General features: G+C 40.1%; 1 protein-coding gene across 1 annotated transcript; it reads right to left on the bottom strand.

The window, feature by feature from the left end:
• Positions 1 to 9,902: 9,902 nt before the first annotated feature.
• Positions 9,903 to 20,992, bottom strand: LOC139197002 (L-lactate dehydrogenase B-like). Its single transcript, XM_070823451.1, has 2 exons — positions 20,209 to 20,992; positions 9,903 to 10,598 (listed from the first exon to the last, which is right to left on the bottom strand). The coding sequence occupies exons 1-2, from the start codon at positions 20,815 to 20,817 to the stop codon at positions 10,155 to 10,157; spliced, it is 1,053 nt and encodes a 350-aa protein (XP_070679552.1). The 5' UTR covers positions 20,818 to 20,992; the 3' UTR covers positions 9,903 to 10,154.
• Positions 20,993 to 22,767: the final 1,775 nt, after the last annotated feature.

Below are 22,767 nucleotides of genomic sequence, written 5' to 3'. Positions count from 1 at the left end.
TTGGATGAATTATTTTTTAGTTCTTCTGGGTATTTTCTTTATATCTGTGCAGGTCGATGATTTGTTTGTGTGTTTCGTTTCAGAACACGTTGCTCTACATTTTTTGGAATTTGGTTTTTGTAATTTTGGGTGTTTTGTTTATATTATTAAATCTATTGTTTGGTTGTATGGTAGGCTTCTGTGTTTTGTTTCAGGTCACTTTGCTCTTCGATTTTTTGGGCTTCTGTGAACAAGCTTGGAAGCCCTTTATGCTCAAGGTAAATAATTTCGGTTTTCTCCTTTGAGCCTTTTATGCGGCAAATTTTATTTTTTTAATATTGTAAAAGTTGTGTTTTCTGTAGTGTGAAAGTCAAATATGTGGGATTTATTTATTTTTTAATTTTGATGTCTTTGTTGTGTTGTTTTATGGTTTTAGATGGTGTTAGATGACTTGGTGTTTCCGTTTCTGTGTTGCAAATGATTTTATCTTTGGTGGTAGCAATTTTTTGTGAAAATTAAATGTGAAAAACAATCAATTATTTCATAAAGCTTTCATTGATCGTCTAACAATGGTTGCTAAAACACCCTTTAAACAGATTACTTATACAGAAGCAGTGGATCTATTAATTGATGCTGTGAAAAAAGGTAAGAAGTTTGAGAACCATATAGAGTGGGGGATTGATTTGGCATCTGAGCACGAAAGGTAGTCCCTTAGAATTATTCTACTGGTTTGTCTTATTATGGTTACTGATTAAATAGAGTTTATCGATTCGTTGATCTGATTTTGTGCAAATACCTGATGGAGGTAATGAGGTATTACTTCAAAAGCCTATTATTGTTTACAACTATCCTAATACATGAGGCTCAACGATGATTTAAGACAGTGGTTGCAATGGATGTTTTGGTACCAAAGGTGGGGTATATACTCTGAACTTGGAATCATTGAGTTTGCTGCTCTGTTTTATACTTCAGCATTCTGTACTGTTCACTTATCTTACATGGTTTTCTTATATTTCAGGTGGGAGAGTTGGCTGCGAGGAACCAAGTGGAAGAGCGTTACGATGTTATTATGAGCAGGTATTATTCCGTTTTTGTCTGTTTTAGTTACTGTATTTGCCATTGTTGTTGTTCTTATTATTCATTCCAGTGGAGTCATCTCTTGCATAATTTTTTTCTCCATACTTAGGAATGGATAGTTTTATGTAATGTTTGAATGAACTGACAAATGTATGTATTGTGTGAGGAATGTTTTATTGTAGGATTGAGGAGATGGGTCTGCCTGCTGAGCCATATGGGTGGTACATTGACTTTCTCCAATCGTTTTTGTCAAATTTTTTATTTTTTTTTATGAATTACACAGCTTTTGGTTTGAATCTTTGTCTGGTGATTGAAGATTGATTTCTTTGTTTCTTCATTGTCGATTTCAGATGCTCACATGGCTTCATTGGAGAAGTGAGGATTTTGTTTAAGTGTTTTAGATAATCTGAAAAAATATGTAGATACTGTTTGGGTTAAAACTTGAACTTTAGGCTCAAGAAGGAGTTGGCCCAAAAGGAGATCTAGAAGGGGAAAAAGCCCGAAACCCAGCCAAAGCCCAGAAGACAGGAGAGGCCCCTTTCTGACTAGGTGCAAGCCATTTGGACCACTTGCTCACCTGCCTAGAGACCAAGTGGTGTAGACCAGCCAGCTAATCAGCCCAAAAGTACTTTACAGTGGCAGTACAAGTAAAAAGTTGATGAGTCACTACCCTTCAAGATGCATTCGGGCAAGATTAATGCTACAGGAGGCTAAGCCGAAGTGTCTATAAAAGAAGAAAGAGAAATTAGAGATAAAAACACTCAATCAAACAAACAAATACAAGCACAAACTTTGCTCAAACCAGATTTGTCTTCAACGAAGCTGTAGTCAGCCCAAGCCTTCATCCCTTTCGGGATCAACCTTCACCAAAAAGCCTTTGTAATAGCTATGCTACCTTGTCTAAATCTTGCTGTAGTATCGATTTCCTTCTGTAAACTCATCTCCCTACCCCTCTTTCTAAGCTTTCAAACCCCTTGATAAATCACAAAGATAGGAAGTTGCAAGACGATCAGCCTTGCCCAACAAGGTGAAACCTTGCCCGACCCTCTTTGTTTTTGTTTTTTCATTCATTAGTCTAGCAATATGTTGTATACTTTCAGTTGTTTCCAAGTTATTTCTAACAAGTTGGTGATTAAAAGACTCCTCAGTTCTTAAATCCGATTAAAATGTCTTCATAGTTTAAATCAGATCTAAGTTCTAAGCTCTCGGGCATGTAAGATTGATCATTCAAAAGTCCTTGGTCTCAAGGCATAAAAAAGAACCTTATGTGAACTTAACCCATCCACGACAGCCCTTGATAAACAAGAAGTTCGAAGTTACTTGGGGCGCAAGAAATCGACCTATCCCTTAGTTTTATTTCTGTTATATTGTGATTATCATAGAACGTTTGAGTATAGAAGGAATTATGATGGGAAGCCTCAAGGCCTATATCTAAGGCCCTACAAAGGCACTCATTTGGATTCATTCTGCTCTTCGGGCTCGGGTAATTAGAAGTATAATGGTTATAACACTTCTACAATCAATGAAACAAACATTATATGTTCGAGTACTGGTTTAGTTATTGACTGAGAGTCTCAAGGCCTACACCTAAGGCCCCACAAATGCATCTGTCATAACTAACACGGCCTCTCGGGTATATATACAACTAAAACTCAACATCTGTTTTACATCTGCCATGCTAAAGATGGCAGTGGCACGCCCGAGCACCTAAAAGTTAATCTTGATTGTGAGCCTCAAGGCCTACACCTAAGGCCCTACAAAGACACCTTTCAAAGTTAACTCTGTCATTCTCTTTCAGTCTTGCCCGACAAGCCCTGCCCGACAGGTTTTGCCCGACAAGTCCTCCAGTAAGCAGAAGCCCGACAGAAAGCATCAACCGGCGCCAATCTCTCGGGGAACTGTGTGCTCGTCGGCTAAGAAACATCCCCAACGGAAATTCTAGCCACGAACATATACTATGATTTGGGGTTGCTTATCTTTGATGTTTTGCTTTTACCTTTGTAGGTGAAAGTCATCAAGAAAATATCTGAATATGTTGCTCAACGAAGGAAATTTGGTGAAGTACACGACACCATATGGAACACATGCAGTGGAGCCATTTACCGCTACTGGTGTCCCTACTGATCCATTACCATATACCAATCCGAGTCCAAAATGATCACAAAGTAAGCAAGCACAAATCAAAGTTTTAGATGTTTTTGCTATTTTTTAATTCTAATAAACCTATTGATATTATCGTATTAGAGAGAAGGAAATATTGGTGTATATTTTTATGCACAAACTCAATTAGATAATTATAACCCAACCAGAAACACTTTAATTCGTTAAAATGCATGCTCTACCAACACATTCATCAAAGCTTACGCACTATAGCTATTCATAATTGCAGTAAGAAATGTACTTTACTCGCTTTTGAAGGCTAAATTGATTTATAAATGTGATCCAAAATGTGATTGTGGCATTTCTTGCATCAATTGTACTTCTCAAAGAGGGCTGAAGTATAGTTTTAAGGTAGTGTTATTGTAGCTACTTTGTTTGGTTATTTGGAAACATAGACACACATGATTACACAAATCACTGCTTGGCTATTGTCAAAGTGGCACGTGCTTAAATGAAAGTTCTAAATAGCGAGCATTAGCAGGTTTTTTGAACGCTAATGAAAGATTAAAAATTAGAATATAATAGAATATAACTTTGTGTTTATAAATTTTTGATCCTTTTTCTAACAACTCTTTTTGAAACCATTTTACTAATATCTGACCTTCTGATTCGTTTAGAGGTCGGACCACAAAAATTTATCTTCAGTGCTTCATAAAGCTTCAGAGGGTGCAATCATATTGAAAACTTTCCCCAATACTATTATGGATGTTTTTGCATTGGTGTTGGAATCTATGAGCAGAAATTTTTTCCATTGGTTTTTAACATCTAAGCATCTATTCTTTCTGCCATTTAGGTTTAGGTGAAGGAAAAATTAATTATATAGAAAATGAATGAATAGTAAAGAATTTAAAGTGGAACAAATAAGATTATACTCTTGCTATGTCAATATATATGTTTATGTTCAATGTTTATGCGTATGTCAATGTTTATGTTTGTGTTCATATTTTTGCGTATGTCAATGTATGACATTGCTGCAATTAGTTTGGTTATTTTACAGGAAAGCTTATATGAATTTTTAGTCGATGAATTCCAGTTTCCAACACTTCATTTTCTTCAATTGCAGGTATTTGAATTTTACATGTCTAAATTTTGTTCTCAAAATAATTAAAAAGAACCTTTTGTTCAGTGGGCAAAAGCTACATTGTTTCTACGGCATAAAACTATTTTCACACATTTGAGAAAATACAAATTGAATTTGTTGTAGGTAGGCTCAAATTTAGGTAAGAACCATTAATCTCTAATCCTTTTCATTTTTTGTTTATACCAACTTCACATTATTCTAAAGCTATATTTACGGAAGAAAAAAAGAGTTTCCACCTATGATACCCAAGAAAGGTAGTAGTCTTTTCTTTCTTTGTTAACTTATTAAAAAGTGATTTTCTAAGCATTGTTGTTTTCAATTTATTCACTTGCAGTGTGGGAAAGTTGTTGATTATCTCATTGACCATGCCCCTTACTGCCCACACAAGCGATCGACATTCCAAATCACTTTTTGTAAATAATGTCTCTATCATTGCACATTTTCTACCCTTAAATTATTTTTGTGGTATTCTTTATCATCAAATTATGTATTAAGATCTGTAGATCTGTTGAATTTGAAAATATTATTCAACAATGTGATCAGCTATTCAAATTGCATTACAAAATTTAATATGTAGAATTAAGCTTTGTAAGTTTGATCTTTTCTTTTGAGTGATGTATTTCAGATACTACATTCTCCAACTAAGCTCTTGAAAAGCTTTTTTATAAACTTATAGTTGTTTAAAGTGTTTTATTCATCTTTGCAATTAGTCTCATAAATTATACCAAATTTGTTAATCCTTTGGCAAAATAAGCAAATCATTTTAATTTGTTTAGGCCAGATCATATGAATTTTGAGGTACTATTTTGATTGTGTAATTAACCATGTTTCGTTTCTAACACTGCATTCCTTTTTTTTTTTAATGAATTTGTTTCGTTCTTAGTTCTAAAATGTAGTTTACAAAGGAAAATCCATGCGCCACTAATCTACACAAGTCAATGTTAAAGATCAATTTTGACAACTAAAAAATAAAAGGTTAAAAGATCAAGAAGAGTTGATGAAAGAAGCAGTAAGCATTTTACAAGGTGTTTTGTGAATATATCAGAATATCAGTAATTTTTTTGTATGTTTTGTGAATTTGTTGATATTCTAGCAAGAATTGCAATGGTGGAAGGGAACAAATATAAAAGCAGGGTTATTTCATCCAAAAGCCTTGTTCTCACAACATTGGGTACGATTGCTTAAACTTTCATTTCATTATACCTAAATTGAAACAATTTTCAATGTTTTATATATTTCAAATATAATCTTTCATATAATTTTTAATCCCGCAACAACGCGCGGGTAATAATTTCTAGCAACTACTATAAATCATCAGCCAATTGCATCAATGTTCTCATTTTGAAGAGAGGGCCGTCGAGAGAGCTCTGTGAGCTTTGAGTTTCTAGGTTGAGCTCAGATTTCTGAGCTTCGATTTCAAAAAGAAGGAATTCCAAAGAGAGGCAAGAATAGTGAGTTGGGTTTTGGGTTGACCTCATACCTCCGATTTCGAACAAAAGGATGAGAGAGAAAGGTGAGAAGAGTGAGCTGAGTTTTGTACCATATTTTCTGTCATTTTTTCCAGCAACTAAAGCTTCTGTAGGCATAGTAAGGTAGGGTGTTTAGTTCCAAGTGAAAGAAAAATTTTGTCCTAGCTAAGAACATGTGAGAATATTTGAACACATATGCAAACTATTAACACATTAAAGTAGGCATGCATTCAAAAACAATTCTTAAAACCCATGACTTTCAAAGCCTAGTGAATGGTAAATCACAAGACTCTTTAACAACATTAAAGAGAAGGTAAAATTTAGAGATTCATTACCCTTGAAGCTCATCTTTGTTTACACAAGGGATTCACCCAAGTGGAGGGCCTTCAAGTCACCTCCTAGCTCTTTGGATCTTCCTTGTGATTTTCCTTTGCTCCTTGAGGATGTGAGGAAAGGATCTCCAAAAACACCAAAAGTTTGGTGTCTCTAAGTCTCCACACCAAGGGTGAGGTGTGAAGATGAAAATGGATGACTTAGAGAAGAAAAGATTGCTAGCTAAATCTCCTCTAAGTGGCCGGCCTCCTTGTTGAAAAAGAAAGAATAGGTTTCACCTCTTTTCTTCAAGAAAAAACCCTTATGAGAAAAATAGCTATAAAGTTGCTTTTATAACTCTTTTCTTAGGTGAGTGGCAAACTTGCAATTAAGCAAACCTTCACCCTCTCCTCACTATGGCCGGCCTCTTTATTGTGATTGGGCTTATTGCCATTTTGTTTTAGTTGTCATACAACTTAAACATAATGGGCCTTGTGGACCAAAACACTTTTGGGCCCCGAAACCCAAAACCAACTTAAATGCCCAATACGAACCTTTCGTAAAATTAATTAACTAATTAATTAATCTTGACCATTCTCAATTAAACCATTTAATCGCTTATCCATCTCATTTATATTTCTCCACTTTCACCCTTACTCGGTGTACGATCCATTAGGTTCCAATTAGCGAGGCAGTGGGCGATTGTTACTCTTAACGATCGATTGTGAATTGAAACAACATTTCAATTCTCCCTTTGTTGAAGATTAGTGTTTGCTAATCTTCAGGGCTTCCACAAACCATGAGTGACACCTAGCAGCATGTCATGGCTACCCAAGCTAAATAGAATTGGTTGGAGAACCTATCCAGTTACAATTACAATGCAATACGGTCCTTCTCTAATACAATACTCTTAATCACATTGTTTGAGTGATAGTTTGTTTCATGTCTACTATCCAATGTGATACTTCTTTATATGACTCAACTGAATATGATTTGGAACAAACTTCCTAAGTCATATTCATATGCTTTGGCCAAAGACTCCCGAATCATATCTTAGAGTATTCTCCTTCCACCATGGAAGGTTAGAGATCCCTTGTTGTGCATTCATATGCATACATGACTAGATAGCTTAACCCCAACAATGTCGTGGACACTCTCAATGGAATGCCTTTGACATGATCAAAGATCAATGACCTAACCATTAGACATCTATGATGCCTCAGGTCAAAGGACTACTTTGCATATTGCAACTATCGAGTTCTTACATGACATGTATGTTCGAACTCTCTTTTGATCGTTGTTCAGTGTACTCGATTACTCTTTCGAGCACCTATATGTTTGTCTTAGTGTCAAACACTAAATGACTTGAGACTAGTCACACTCACGCTTGAGTTGACATAACACATACTAACCTTAGCGGATTGTCAATGCCCAATTGGCAATCCTATGGCTAGGAACGTTTTAGGAATGAACATAAGAGAAAGGTCTCGTTAATCTAACTTACTTAAATCACTTCTCTCTTAGATCAAATACATTCCTTGGATTCCCTTATTGCTTAAACACATGATACAATAAATAGTGATTAACAATAAGCTTTGCCCTTCATTAAACATATAAAAGTTTAATACAATAAGTATTCCAAAAGCTATTACATCAAATGAGTGGCTTTGTGGGCATACTTCCAACACCAAGTTCCTTCATCAATGATTTATGGAATAAATGAGTTGTTTGTAAGATAAATTAATACTTAGAAGTTAAATTAGGGTATGTGTTTCATGTTGGGGCGTATGGGTTGTGGAATAAATTTCAAGTTTTGAAGTACTATAAAACTGGGATGGAACAATTTCTGGTTCAAGTGTCCAATTTCATAAATTTGTGAAATTTTTTCCATAATGTGCATGTGGTGTGCATATGGTATGCATGGCTATATCTTAATATGAGAAGTGGGAATGTTCTCTAGTTATGATGCACATATGTTGTGAGCGAGTATGACCACAACCTAGTTGGCCTTGGCGAAAAACAAAATTAAAAGAAAAAAAAAAACTTAGAGGACGTTAAGGGTCATGCGTGTCCATGAAATAACGACCAGTATCATGTTTCCATGTGCACGGTTAAGTAGTGGTTGATATACGTAGCAAGACTTTTCAAACTGTCATTGTAACCTTATATACATAACAATTATGTTTTAATTGTATCCACAATACCAATATGTTGCCGTTAAAGTTTCTCCCACTCTGTCCATATCATGTGCATGTACTGTACATATTATGTACATGTGGCATGCATATAGTGTATATGGTACATATTTACATCTTTGATACTCTTCGCATTAACGTAGTATGCTACTTTTTCCTTTGATTCAGAGGCAGGCCTTGCAAATACGAAAAAGCGAACAAGTTCGTGAAACAATTTCCTTTGATTCAGTTGGGGGTTCTTTCATGCCCATTCAAATTGCAAGTTTTAAATCCTTGAAATATTTGAACCCAATCAAATTTGATACCAAATTCAAATGAATGAATCTTCGATCTTCATATAAAGTTTAGGGTCATTTATCAGATTGCATCATTTTCCTTATTTCGAAGAGAGCGCTGTGAGCTATGGGTTTTTGGGTTGATCTTAGATCAGTGAGCATAAGATTTTCATGTCATGCACATGTCATGTACATGTGTACATAGAGTGTATGAGCGAGCTTAATACGAAGAAAGCAAACGAGTATGCGAAACAATTTTGTCCATATCCTTCTCTCTTCCTTCTTTCCACTCTGGATTCTCTCTTTTCCCTCAGATTTATCTTTTCTCCAAAAGGCAACTAACCTTTAATACGTTTTTTTCATTTAATTGTAGCAAAAGCCAAACCCTATTTTAGTGCTTGTAAATTTGGATTGAGAGGGAGAAGACAGAAGAAATGAAAACACACGTATAAATCAGAGAAATGATAAAAAAAATCAAAAATAAAAAATGAAGGATTTTGGTCTCCTCCAAGAAACACCAAACCAATTACTTGAACTCCAAAAGTCCATCAATCAAAAAGCAAGACTTAAGGAAACCTAGTTCACAAAACCTACAAATGAAAAGGTAAAAATCGAAGAAGATGGGTGGGTTAGGGAGAGAGTTCTTGTGCATATTCGAAATATAGAGAAAGGGGAGAGAGAGAGAGAAAGAAAGAAAGAGAGAGAGCTTGGATGAAGAAGATGGGTGAATTAGAGAAAGAGCTCTTGGATGAAGAAGATGGGTGGGTTAGGGTTATTCGAATTGGAATTGGGCGAGAGAGCTCTTCTCTCTCTCTCTCTCTCTCCTCTCTATTTCTCTCTCTACAAAATGAGAAATGAATGCTGAAATTTCTGGATTACCTATTTATATGGGTGGATAATTTGGTTATTTCAAGGTGTAGGGAAAATCCTATTTATGTCTTATTCTTGTGCATTGCTTGTGTATGCCATGTGTATATTCGAAATGTCCTATTTCTACTCAAAGATTAAAAAATGGTCTCATTTTGAGGTATTTCTCTAAGTTAAAACTCAAAAGCCCATTTTGATATAATAATGAAAGCCTCAAAGGCCCATTAAACAAGACAACAACCGGCCCATGTTTCAGTGGGTATTTGGGTAAGTCCAAGCTAATCATCATTTCATCTAAATTTATTGGGAGCATACACAATTGCTTTCATCAACCTGGTCTAACCCTTATGGTATTCACAATTCCGTTATTAATATGATTTACATAACTTTGACTTTATAGTTTAAGAAAATATATTTCCCTTAATGCCTTGAGAGCATTCACCAGGATAACCATTATGATATGCCTGAAGTCTTGAGTAATATGGTATGTTGTTCAACCTGGATTTATTAATTAGATCGAAAGGTAGCTTCTAATCTCAGTTCAGCAAGAACATAATACAACTGCATCATTCATTACAACATAAGAAGCACAGCAAAAGCCAAAACCTAAACCAACACATGGTTTGTTTCTTTAATTTGTTTTGATACGTCATGAGCATGTTTCATATTAGCGAGCGACCTTACAAAACTTGCACAACTCTTCCCTTCAAACCGAACAAAGAAATTCTTCCAATCAAGTTCAGAGTCCCAACTGACCCTGCAAATCCAAAATGGTATTAGCAGAATCTCTCAACCTTTGTTCCTCCTCATCAGTCAAATGCACGTTGGTAACCCCCAACACCCCACCCCTCCCAAGCTGGGCAGGCAAGCTCAAGAACACGTCTCCACCATCCACCCCATAGAACCCCTTTGCAAGCACGGAAACCGGGTGAATCTTCCTCTGATCTCTCAGTATGCTCTTAGCTAGCGCAGCTGCCGAGTACCCAATTGCCCAGGAAGTATACCCTTTCAGACTTATCACCTCATAGGCACTGTCTATAACCGCCTTGTGAATGCTCTCTAGCGTCTCTTTCTCGTATGCTATTTGTTGCTTTTCTAAGAAACTCAACACCGGCACTCCCCCGACACTAATGCTCGACCACAATGCCACCGAGCTGTCACCATGCTCCCCAACAATGTAAGCCTACAATTCATAAGCAATGTATCAAATGTGTAGCCAAAAATAATCACAAGGCAACACGTGGAATCTTGGGTAAAAGAGGACAAAAATACCCTTGAGGCATACTGGGATTCCTACGCGCGAGCAGCAGGCAATCATCCCTAAACCAAGTCAAAAGTGCCCAAAATAGGTATCAACTTAAAACCTATTTCATTCCATATATTTCTTACCTCTTTTTTCCTCTTTTAGCTAATCAATTAGCTATTTATTTTATTCTTTCCATAACTTCTAAAACCTTCCTTCTAAAAATCATGATAAATGGCCAATTAAGGGGTTAATTGCCTATTTAATCCCTTAAATTGTCAATTAAGTGATCCCTTTGACCCATAAAACACCACATGGCCGGCCATCCTCCATGTTTTCTACCTTTTCTACCATATTTTCCCTTTTTAATTACCCTAATTAAACCTAAATTCAACCCAAAAACCCTAGCTAGGCCGGCCACCTCCTATCCCTATATATAGGCTCCCATTTCCACCAAAAAGCAATTCCAACACTTTGGCAAAAATCCCAAAATTCTCTAAACACTATTTCTCTCTAAATTCTAACTTTGGCATCGGAGGTTCTTCGGCCAAAGCCCCCCCATTCATCGTGGGCGCGTGAGGCTCTTGACCTTAATCTAAGGTGTTAATTGTTTTGTAGCTGCAAAATTGTCCAAAATCAAGGAGGAAGAAATTTGCATCCACAAATTGGTGCTTTCATTGAGAGTTGAAATCCATACTCGTAGAAGACTCTCACACAAAAATGTTTTTTTCTTTATTTTCTAGTCCCTTTGAATATTTTTCATACATTCTTATTATTAGAATTTTTCACTTGCAAAGGTTCTTTGATAAACTGTATAAGCAAAATATAATGGCTAGAAATTTAGAAAATTCCACAAGTGAAAATTCTAATGTTCAAGAAATGGGATTGCGGAGATCCATGAGGCTAAATGCTACAATAAGTGGAGCACCACCACCACCACGAGTTTCCACCACGGGAACCACCGCGGTGGCTACCTCGGTAGCCACCCGTGGCGAGGTCCATGGTGCCTTCACCACGGCCCGAGCCGTGCCATCCAAGGCTCACGGCACCAAGGCCACTACCCAAGCTGTGTCATCCAAGTTTGCACAGGCCTGAGCCCAAGCCTCGCATTCGCATGCATCACATACTAAGCAGCCTGCTTCCGTCGAGCAGCCCACTCTTGTGGCCCAGCCTGCTCCCGCCGAGCAACCTGCTCTCGCGGCCAAGCCTGCTCCTGCCGAGCAGCCTGCTTTCGTGACCCAGCCTGCTCCCGACAAGCAGCCCACTCCCGTGGTCCAGCCTGCTTTCGTTGAGCAGCCCACTCCCATGGCCCAGCTTGCTCCCGTCGAGCAGCCCACTCTCACGGCCCAACCTGCTCCTGCCAAGCAGCCTGCTCTCGTGACCCAGCCTGCTCCCGACGAGCAGCCCACTCCCATGGCTTAACCTGCTCCAGTCGAGCAGCCCATTCTCAAGGCCCAGCCTGCTCCCATAGCTTTCCAAGTAGCCCAAGTCGGCCCAAGACTATCTCAACCATCCGGACCTACCATCGAGCCGAGGGCATTCTCACCACATTTTTTCGCGAATTTGACATTTCCCAACTCAAATCTCGCGCCCGGAGTCCACCACCTTTCCACTGCCCAAGGAGGCGCATTCCTTCCAAGCTCTTCCAATCCAAATGGCGAACAACACTTGTCTCGACAAGTCATAGAGTTGACGAACGCCCTTGCACAACAGACAACCTTGGTGAATCAACTTTTGCAACGTATCGGGATCCAACGTGCCCTGAACGAGGTATCCCAAAGTAGGACAAGGGCAGACGAACCTTTCCAGCAGTGTCCCGGCAAGCAGCCACTCGACCAGCCACGAGCCAAACGTTCGGGCAGTGTACATTTCCGATTGGGCCCCCGATATAGCGTATACTTTCGTCTTAGCACGCGAAGGAGCGTGCACTCTAGACTAGGCCCATGGATGAGCATACATTCACGGTTGGGGTCACACTCCGATAGTCAACATGAGCAACCTTCCGGGCAAAGTGTTCATTCGCGGCTAAGCCTGCAAGGAGCATCCTCCACCTCACATCAGAGTAGGCAGCACGATGGACGGAGAGAAGCAGTCACTCAATCCAGCTCAAGTTCAACCAGCAGCCTGTGAAGAACTCGCTCGCCTGCTAGGAACACACCACATGCACTGCATCTGTGGCATAGACGAGCCAAACACATGGAAAAGCAGCCTAGACCAGCAAGTTATGGCTAGGGGCAACCGAAAGCTCCACTACCCCAACAAAGGCAAATTCAGGAAGAAGTAGAGAGATTCTTGACTAAGCGATTGCATGATTTCCAACGCAACGAGGTCATCGACGAGGCACTATGACAGAACATGACCAACATAAACAGGTCACCCTTCACGAACGAGATTGAGCAGGCAGAGCCGCCACGCTAGTTCAGCATGCCACATTTCACATCTTTTAAAGGGGATGAAGATCCGGCAAGACACTTAAAGCACTACCGAAGCGCAATGATCCTTTATCGAAACAACGATGTTCTCATGTGCAAGATATTCGCCACCACTCTACAAGGCGAGGCGTAAGATTGGTTCTACACCCTGCCGCCACAATCTATCATGAATTTTGACGAACTTTCTTTGGTTTTCACCAAAGAATATTCATCCTATCGCTCGATCAAAAAGAAGTCCGACCATTTGTTCGACGTTAAGAAAAACCCAAAAGAGTCGCTTCCCGGCTATGTGAGGAGGTTCAAAGCATAGAAGGTAAAAATAGTCGGATGTAACGACTCGATAGCTAGAACAGCCTTCCAAAAAGGACTTTCAGCAAACCACCCACTGTTCGAAAAACTGATAATGAAAGAAGATCTAACTCTGGCAGACTCTTTCGCTTTGGCAGAGAAGCATGCACTTTGGGATGAGGCTCGCCAATGCATATTAAAAAACTTGAAGAAGTACCCGACGTCACATCCATACTATCCAAACCGGAAGAAGCAGAGGACTTATTCACGTGTTTGACGGTATCTAGAGCAACAATAAGCTCTATCATCATGTGAGAAGAGCTGGGGGCCCTACTACCTGTATTCTACAGTTTAAAAGCTCTCCTCGATGCTATTAGAAATTCAAAAGTTAACTTTGGCAATATTTGTTGTAACCTGAAAGCTCTCCTCGCACGCAGTCATCATCATGAAGCACTATTCCGCCGAATCCAGATGCACGACAATAAAGGCGTAGACCTTGGCAGATGCAAAGTTTTCTAACGAACGCAACAACTCGACCCAAAAGACACGCCAAGGGCAGACGAACACTGGAAGAAACACTCATAAGCAGGTTTTATCCTCGTCGCCCAAGAAGATTCTACATAAGAGCAACATGTACCGACAGTTGAACACTACCTCCTGCTGCGTGTCACATAGCCCTAGCCGACCCTTACTCTATTATTCAGCTCTAGAGTGGCCTAATACTGGCAGTTGAGCATCTCCTGCCACATGTAACATAGCCCTAGTTCCATGGCTCCCTATCACGCCTTCACGCCTAGCCTTGACAACGTAACAGAGCGGTCCAATGACGCCCCGAAGGTAGCTAAACACTTCAGCCACGCTTGCTCTACCCGATGGAGACTTTTGGCATTTGCATGTCAACAGTGCATCCAACTACAAAGGTTCAGAGCAGACGTGGTCCTTGTCACCCCAGGCGGTTCGATGCCCGAACAGACGATCATTCTAGGTTTCAAAGAATCTAACAATGAAGCAGAGTACGAAGCCCCACAAGCAGGCCTTTGAATGACAAAAGACTTGGCGGTGAAAAAGCTTTCAATTCATTCTGATTCCCAGCTAATCACCAGTCAGACTACTAGGGGCAAAGGCATGATGATCGTGGCAACCGACTACTTCACCAAATAGGTAGAAGCAAAGCCCATGACGACCACGATTCATACAGACATAGAGCGCTTCATATAGAGGAACATCATTTACCGATTTGGCATCCCTTAATCCATCGTCACCAACAACGGCCCGCAATTCGTGGGCAAAGATTTGGCAAAGTTCTTCAAAAAATATGGCATCAAGCAGCACATGTCTACGCCAAGATATTCTCAAGGTAATAAGCAGGCCAAAGTATCCACCAAGATGATCTTCAACTGCCACAAGAAATCCCCCACCAGTAAGAAAAGAAAATGGCCAGACGAACTCCCTGGATGTCTATAGGCATATCGCACCACAAACAGACAAGTAACCGAAAAGAGATGGCCACAAGCTTAAATCTGGCAAAGGAGAAATACGAGCAGACTATCACCCGCATCGCAGCTTACAAGCAGTAGTTCCTTTCCAGCTACAACAAAAAGGCCAACATCTGGCAGTTCCAGCCCAAAGATCTAGTCCTAAGAAAAGCCTTCATCATTGCCCACAAAGAAGGCTCCAAAAATATGGATCTCATATGGGAAGGTCCGTACAAGATCAGCAGAAAAGGCGGCAAGAGTAATTACACCCTCGCCACCATGAAACGATAAAAAGATCGAAAAGTAATGAAGCGCCTACAATCTGAAGAAGTACCATGTGTGACCTCCCACTATATCAAAGCCCGAAGACTCAAGAAGCTCGACGGGCACCACCTCACAAGTCGAGGACTATCCAGTTGTTATGCAGTTCCTACCTTACAGCTAAGTTCTCGTTCGTTTCACTCGTTTTTCAATAAGGAATTCAGAATTAATCACAACTTGGCTTGGCTACATGCTTACAACAACTGATCACTCAGGCACTTCAAAAGAAGACTGCGCCTTTCTTAGGGACCATAGCAAGAATTGCGCCCCCCGAGGGACCAACCATGCTCTCCAGTGCGAGAGGGTAAACTAATTGCTCTCCAGTGCAAGAGGGTAAACCAATTATCCGACACCCATATGGGTTAGCTCTCCAAGACGAGAGGATAACCTTTACACTCTGAATATCCAGACGTGGATGAGCCTGGCTGCCCTAGTATAACTAGATGCACGATGGCTTGTGCCGGGATTCTTAGAATTAGCCACAATGGTCTTTTTCAAGGCTTAGCTAACTGAAGGATTTTGGGTCTTTTGGCCTAATCCGCGGGGAACCGGGCCCTAGAGACGGAGGGGGCACATTACGCAATACGCCCTATAGACAACTGCCCTGGAACTCTAAAACTGCTACCGAGTGCACTAAGGTAGCCTACGGATTCTGGAAGACTGCCTACGGCTTGCCTTTTTAGCAGTAAAGCCGCGCTAGACTTATACAACCGCACATTCTTGTGAAAGGTTAAACAAGCTAGCGCGCATATACGAAGTTTTATCCACTGCCGACATGCTACGTAGTTGATAAGCTTCACCTCTGCCAAGCGCGGAACAACTTATACCAAGTCCTAAAGTGTTGTGATACTTGCTACGCAACCTACGGAATTGAAGAAAGTCAAGGTTAACAGCCTAGTGGTTACGCGGACTTGTCTGCTTCTGTAAGTAAGGTATCCGGCTGCCAACCCTATGGCTAACAACTTTGCAAAGTTCTACACCAACACCTACGACTGCATAGGCTACGCGAGCTTGTCTACTTATAAAAAAGTAGCATGCCTGCCACTGGTCTATCAAGTCTAAAGGTTAGGGCATGAACAAAATAAGCGAAGATGAAGAAAATCGAAAGAAAACATGTTTATAAACAACTAGCAAAAGCCGAAAGAGTTCAAGCAAAACAAGATCTACAAAGAAAAACAAAGAAAATCATAAAGGCTACCTAGAATACTACACTACAGCAGCTTGGACATCCCACGACTACTCGGTCGCCACACCTTCAGCAACCGTAACGCTCTTAGCAGCGGCATCATCTGACGCTTCACCCCCGGCTGCCCCAGCCTGGGCACTAACTTCTCCAACTACTTCACCAATGGAAGCCTCAAAAGTAAAAGCAAGCAAGTCTTCCGAAGAAATAGAGAAGGTCTTGAAACCTTAAGCCCATCCTTCTCACCCTTCAACTGCTCATTTCTTCTCAAGCAGACTAACACGAACGCGCTGCAGCTCATCTACTCCCTTCTTAGCATAAGCAGCAATCAACTTTTCATCCTTTGCATAAGCAGCGAAACGAAGCTTAGAAACTGCAAACTCAAGATCTTGAATCTGAGGTATTGTAACATTCAATCTCATTTTCTGTACTTTCATGCTTAACTTGGATCGCGTCAAGCCTAGTCTTCAAGTCAACAATCTCTTGGCGAGCGGTCTCAGGCTGCAAAGAAGTGGGGGCAGAAATATTAGACCCCTTCAAAGCAACGAGCTCAGAATCTTCCATAGTATTTGCCATCTCCTTAGCAGCCTTACTATATCTGCATCATAACAAGCAGAACAATCCTTCTATATTGGGTCGTATGCTTCACAAACGAGCTTGGGCAAACAACCTTTCTGACGCCATCAACAAACTTGGCATAAACGTCCATGTTTTCAAGAGATCTGGTTTCAAAAGCACATAGATTCAGAAGCCTCCCCAGAAGCAGGCTTAGTGGATTTCTCACAACTGCCTACGCGAGCAGTCTCCTCATTCCCAGCAGGCGAATCAGTCTCAGCAGCATAAGGAATGGGCCTTGGCGCCACTTTAGCAGCAGAGTCCACCTTTATCGTTTTTCATAATAGCAAGCCTCTCCAAAGGTGAACCAGACTTAGCTCCCAACAGATGTCTTGGTACAAAATTTGGCACTAGGGGCATGACAGGACCTTTATGCCGAACAATCCTATCAGCAATCATACTAGCCATTCTTGACATGGCAGGCGTCACATGCTTAGATCTAGCAGCCTCATTTTTCATCCCTTTGGAAAAAGTCAAGTCAATCACAAGCCTGGAGGCAGTCGACGAGCTCGCGCGAGCAGCAAAAGAAGTCTTTAGTTTTTCTCAGCCGGCATCTCTTGAATAGGCAGGGAAGATCCATTTTCCCACATTCACTTGTAGCAGGATCCACAACAGTGATTGGACGAGCCAATGCATCCGCCTTGATCCTATTCACCTCTTCTTTTGGGAGCAGCCCACGTTTCTCCTGACGAAGAAAGTTAAAGTAGCCAACGCCATTTGTGGTACCCAACAGGGGAGTTCAACCCAACATTCCAGCATCAGTGCGGCACGAAAAAGATGAAGAAAGCAATGAAAGACGGTCCTTTGCACGGACAACATGTAGAAGATTGCTAGAGGAGGGGGAACAAATATCCTCTAAGCTATCTCTCTCTTGTAGGGTAGAATAAATCTCTCTCCAAAGTTGATTTAATAACCCACTTAAGGTAGACTTAAATAGGTTTTGAGATAAATTTATAATTTCCCTTTCCTAGAAGGATCTAATTTCCTATTAAAGAGATAATCAACATCAAAATAGGAAGCAGTCTTAAGTTTCCTAAAGCAAGAAGATCTTTACACCTGCTGCCCTTTCTTGCGAGCAGCCCAACAGGTGTGGAGGCATTTGTGGAGTCAAAAATAATCACAAGGCGACTTGTGGAATCTTGGGTAAAAGAGGACAAAAATACCCTTGAGGCATACTGGGATTCCTACACGCGAGTAGCGGGCAATCATCCTTAAACCAAGTCAAAAGTGCCCAAAATAGGTATCAACTTAAAACCTATTTCATTCCATACATTTCTTACCTCTTTTTTCCTCTTTTAGCTAATCAATTAGCTATTTATTTTATTCTTTCCATAACTTCTAAAACCTTCCTTCTAAAAATCATGATAAATGGCCAATTAAGGGGTTAATTGCCTATTTAATCCCTTAAATTGTCAATTAAGTGATCCCTTTGACCCATAAAACACCACATGGCCGGCCATCCTCCATGTTTTCTACCTTTTCTACCATATTTTCTCTTTTTAATTACCCTAATTAAACCTAAATTCAACCCAAAAACCCTAAATAGGTCGGCCACCTCCTATCCCTATATATGGGCTCCCATTTCCACCAAAAAGCAATTCCAACACTTTGGCAAAAATCCCAAAATTCTCTAAACACTCTCTAAATTCTAACTTTGGCATCGGAGGTTCTTCAGCCAAACCCTCCTATTCATCGTGGGCGCGTGAGGCTCTTGGCCTTAACCTAAGGTGTTAATTGTTTTGTAGGTGCAAAATTGTCCAAGACCAAGGAGGAAGAAATTTGCATCCACATCAAATATCCAATCTTCAAAATCATGAGGGTCTAAATATACCGAAATATCAACCAAAATATCAATCCAAACATCAACCGAACTTTCGTTCTTTGAAATTACAAAAATAATATATACATACATACATACATATATATATATATATATATCAACCAAAATATCAATCCAAACATCAACCGAACTTTCGTTCTTTGAAATTACAAAAATAATACATACATACATACATACATACATACATATATATATATATATATATATATATATATATCAACCAAAATATCAATCCAAACATCAACCGAACTTTCGTTCTTTGAAATTACAAAAATAATACATACATACATACATACATACATACATACACACGCACATACATACATACATACATACATACATACACATGCACCTACATACATACATACATACACACGCACCTACATACATACATACATACACACGCACCTACATACATACATACATACATACATACATACACACGCACATACATACATACATACATACACACGCACATACATACATACATACATATATATATATATATATATACACACGCACATACATATATATATATATATATATGTATATATGAAATATCAACACAAATAACTGCAAAATACACAAATATCTACAGTAAGATATATAACTTGAAACTTGCAGTCACATGTAGTAAAAGGGGTAAACTACGGTTTAACCTCTAAATTATTATCCCACTTAAAATTGATCCTCTAAGCTATTTTTTTAGTAGATTAACCCACTAAACTATTTAAAATCAGTCAATTAACCCCTTAACATTAGATTTTGTCCATAATTTCATCAAATTCAAAGGCAAATTAGTCATTTCATCATCAATTCTTACTTGTCAACAATAACCACCAATAAAATTATGATAAATGTAAAATTATGATGCATGAACACAAAATAATGTGTAAAACATATAACATAATAAGAAAACATAAAATAAAACCAAACATTTACATAATGGACCGAATTACATTGTCATTACATATTACTTTGTGTCCACATGTCATAATTTTATTGGTTACAGTTGATAAGTAAGAATTGATGATCAAAATACTAATTTTCCCTTGAATTTGAAGAAGTAGTGGGAAGAATCTACCCATAAAGGATTAATTGACTGATTTCAAATATTTCAGAAAGTTAATTTACCAAAAAAATAATTAAGATGATCAATTTCAACTGGATAATAATTTAAGGGGTTAAATAGCATACCTTAGTAAAAGACAATATCAATAATTCAAATTAATGTCGTATCTAATATATCCGTGCTACAAAAATACCGAGAAAATGAAAACACAGAAATATGAAATATCTATAAAATATCAGTACTGTCAAAAACCACATAAAAATTAACAAGCATTTGCATTGCAATGTCATGAAGTAGCAAAAATGCCCGAAAAGCAAAAATCACCTGAACATCCTGAGCATTGACATCGAGGTGATCGGCGATGAGGAACCGAAACCGGGACGAATCCAGGTTGGTACCCGTACCGACAACCCTATTGCTGGGGAATCCGGACAACTTCCAGGCCACGTAAGTCAAGACATCAACCGGGTTGGACACGATCATCAAGATCGTCTCTGGCGAATGCTTTGCTAGCGGCGGGATAATGTTCCGAAAGAGAGCGACGTTGCGGTGGAGGAGATTGAGCCTGGACTCGCCAACGATCTGTCGGGCGCCGGCGGTGACTATGCAGAGGTCGGATCCGACGGTGACGGCGTAGTCGACGTCAGCGATGATCTTGGTGCGCGGGAGGAAGGCGGCGGCGTGCTGGAGGTCGAGCATCTCGCCGCGGAGCTTGTCGGAATTGGCGTCGACGAGGACGAGCTCGTCGGTGAGGTCTTGGGTGAGGATGGTCTGGGCGATGGCCATGCCGACGTTGCCGGCGCCGATGACGGAGATCTTGGCGTGGCGTTTGGTGAGGGAGGGAGCGGCGGCATTGGAGATGGGCTTGAAGAAGGCCTGGGTGAGGTCGAGGTCACCGGCGCCCAGCCTGGAGCCTGAAGGAGTTTTATGCATTGTGGAGGTTGATTTTTGTGGGTTTATGGCGGTTTACAGAGAAGGAGGGTTTGTGGAGGATTTGATATGAGTGTGTCGAATGAGCAGTTGAGTGCGGAGGATGTTTTGGGTCAATGCTGTGAATTGACTGTCAAGACTTTGCTTTTGTATTTGTTGACCAATGAAAACTATGGGCAAAGTCGAACTAAAAGGACAAAACAAGCAAAATACAAAGCTGTTTTAGGCAGCTGTTTCTTATTTTTTAGGTTTGGGTGAATTACACATTACTACTTCAAGTTAGGTCGATTTTGATTTCTTACAACATCTTTAAAATATTTCAATTTTATATCTCAAGTACTATTTTATTTTAATATAATACATCTTCTATATTTTTCATCCATTTATTCATTAAGAGCTTACGTGACTGCTACAATTGTATCACTTGGCTGCCAAATGTGTGTTATGTGGCAAAAAAAAAATTTAATTTTCTAAAAAAAAAAACCTAAATCTTCTCAAAAAAAGGAAAAAAAAAAGAAAAAATGAAAACGTAGAACCCACCCCCACCTCCCCTGCAACCCCTCCCCACCCATTTTCTCCTTCCCGAGCCTCCCAACCACCTCCCTCTCCACACCTCTCTCAACCTCACACTCCACCTCACCGCCTCCCCGATCCTCGCCCTTTGCCTTCACCCACCTCTTCTACAGCTGCTACAGCTTCAAGCTGACCTCAGCACCTATATTGTGCACCCGGGGCACATGAGCGTGGTGAAAGAATCGGTCATCCCTGTCTGCAACGACATCATGGCCATCCCTCTCTTCACCTTTCTTAACCTCACCGCCTCCCAGATCATCCTCACTCGATCCTCACCCTTCGCCTTCACCCACCTCTTCCACATCCGCTACAACTCCAAAGATGACCTTAGCGCCTATATTGTGCACCCATGGCACATGAGCATGGTGAAAGTATTGGTCCTCCCCGTCTGCGATGACATCATGGTCGTCAATTGGGTTGCCAACGACCTCCAAGGCCCTGCGATCTCCCCACCGGGATCTGCAATTCGCCTAACGTTTTTGAAATTGAAGGAGGTTTGGGGGAAGAGTCGAAATCGGGGGTGAAGAGAGTGGAGGAGAGGGAGGTGGTTGGGAGGGGTTGCGGGGGAGGTGGGGGGTGGGTTGTGCGTTTTTAGTTGTTTTTTGCTTTTTGTTTTTTTGTTTTTTGTTTTTGTTGAGAAGATTAAGGTTTTTTTTAAAAAAAAATAAAAAAAATAAAAAAGGGTAAATTACATAGTAACCCATCAGGTTTGAGGTCTATTACAACATCCTTAAAACATTTCACTTTCATACCTCAAGTACTATTTTATTTCAATATAATACATTCGTTAGATTTTTCATCCATTAATTCGTTAAATGCTGACGTGGCTGACACATTTGTCCCACATGGCTGCCAAATGTGTGCCACGTGGCAAAAAAAAAAATTTTACTTTTTTTTTTAAACTGAATCTTCAATCAAAAAATAAATAAATAAACAATAAAAACCCAAATCCAAATCCCATCACCCCCCCCCAAAACGATTATCCCTTCCCCAGATCCCCCATCCCACCCCCAGTGATTATCCTTCCCCCCAACCCCCCTTCTGCGACCAACCTCACTGTAGCGCCCCTCAACCCCGCGACCATGGAAGAAAATATCGATAATATCGGCGATATATCGCCGATATTATCGGTTTTTCCCCAAACCGATATTTTAAGTGGTATCCAAGGGGTTTTCGTCAAAATATCGCGATATTTTTTTAACGGTGCAATCGGAGAAGAACGCCGGAGATGGTGTGCCTATTCCCGAGCTGATTTCGTCCCAAAAACCTTGCAAAAACACGATTTTGAACTTCAATTTCACATATAAGGTTCAAATTTCACGCATGCAAGAGGTAATCAACATAGGGTTTAGTCGGATCTCACCTGAAAACTTGGGTGTG

This window comes from Malus domestica, chromosome 06 (assembly GCF_042453785.1).
Source record: "Malus domestica chromosome 06, GDT2T_hap1".
NCBI lineage: Eukaryota > Viridiplantae > Streptophyta > Magnoliopsida > Rosales > Rosaceae > Malus > Malus domestica.
Note: the sequence above shows the minus strand (reverse complement) of the source record. Positions and strands in the feature narration are given on the sequence as shown.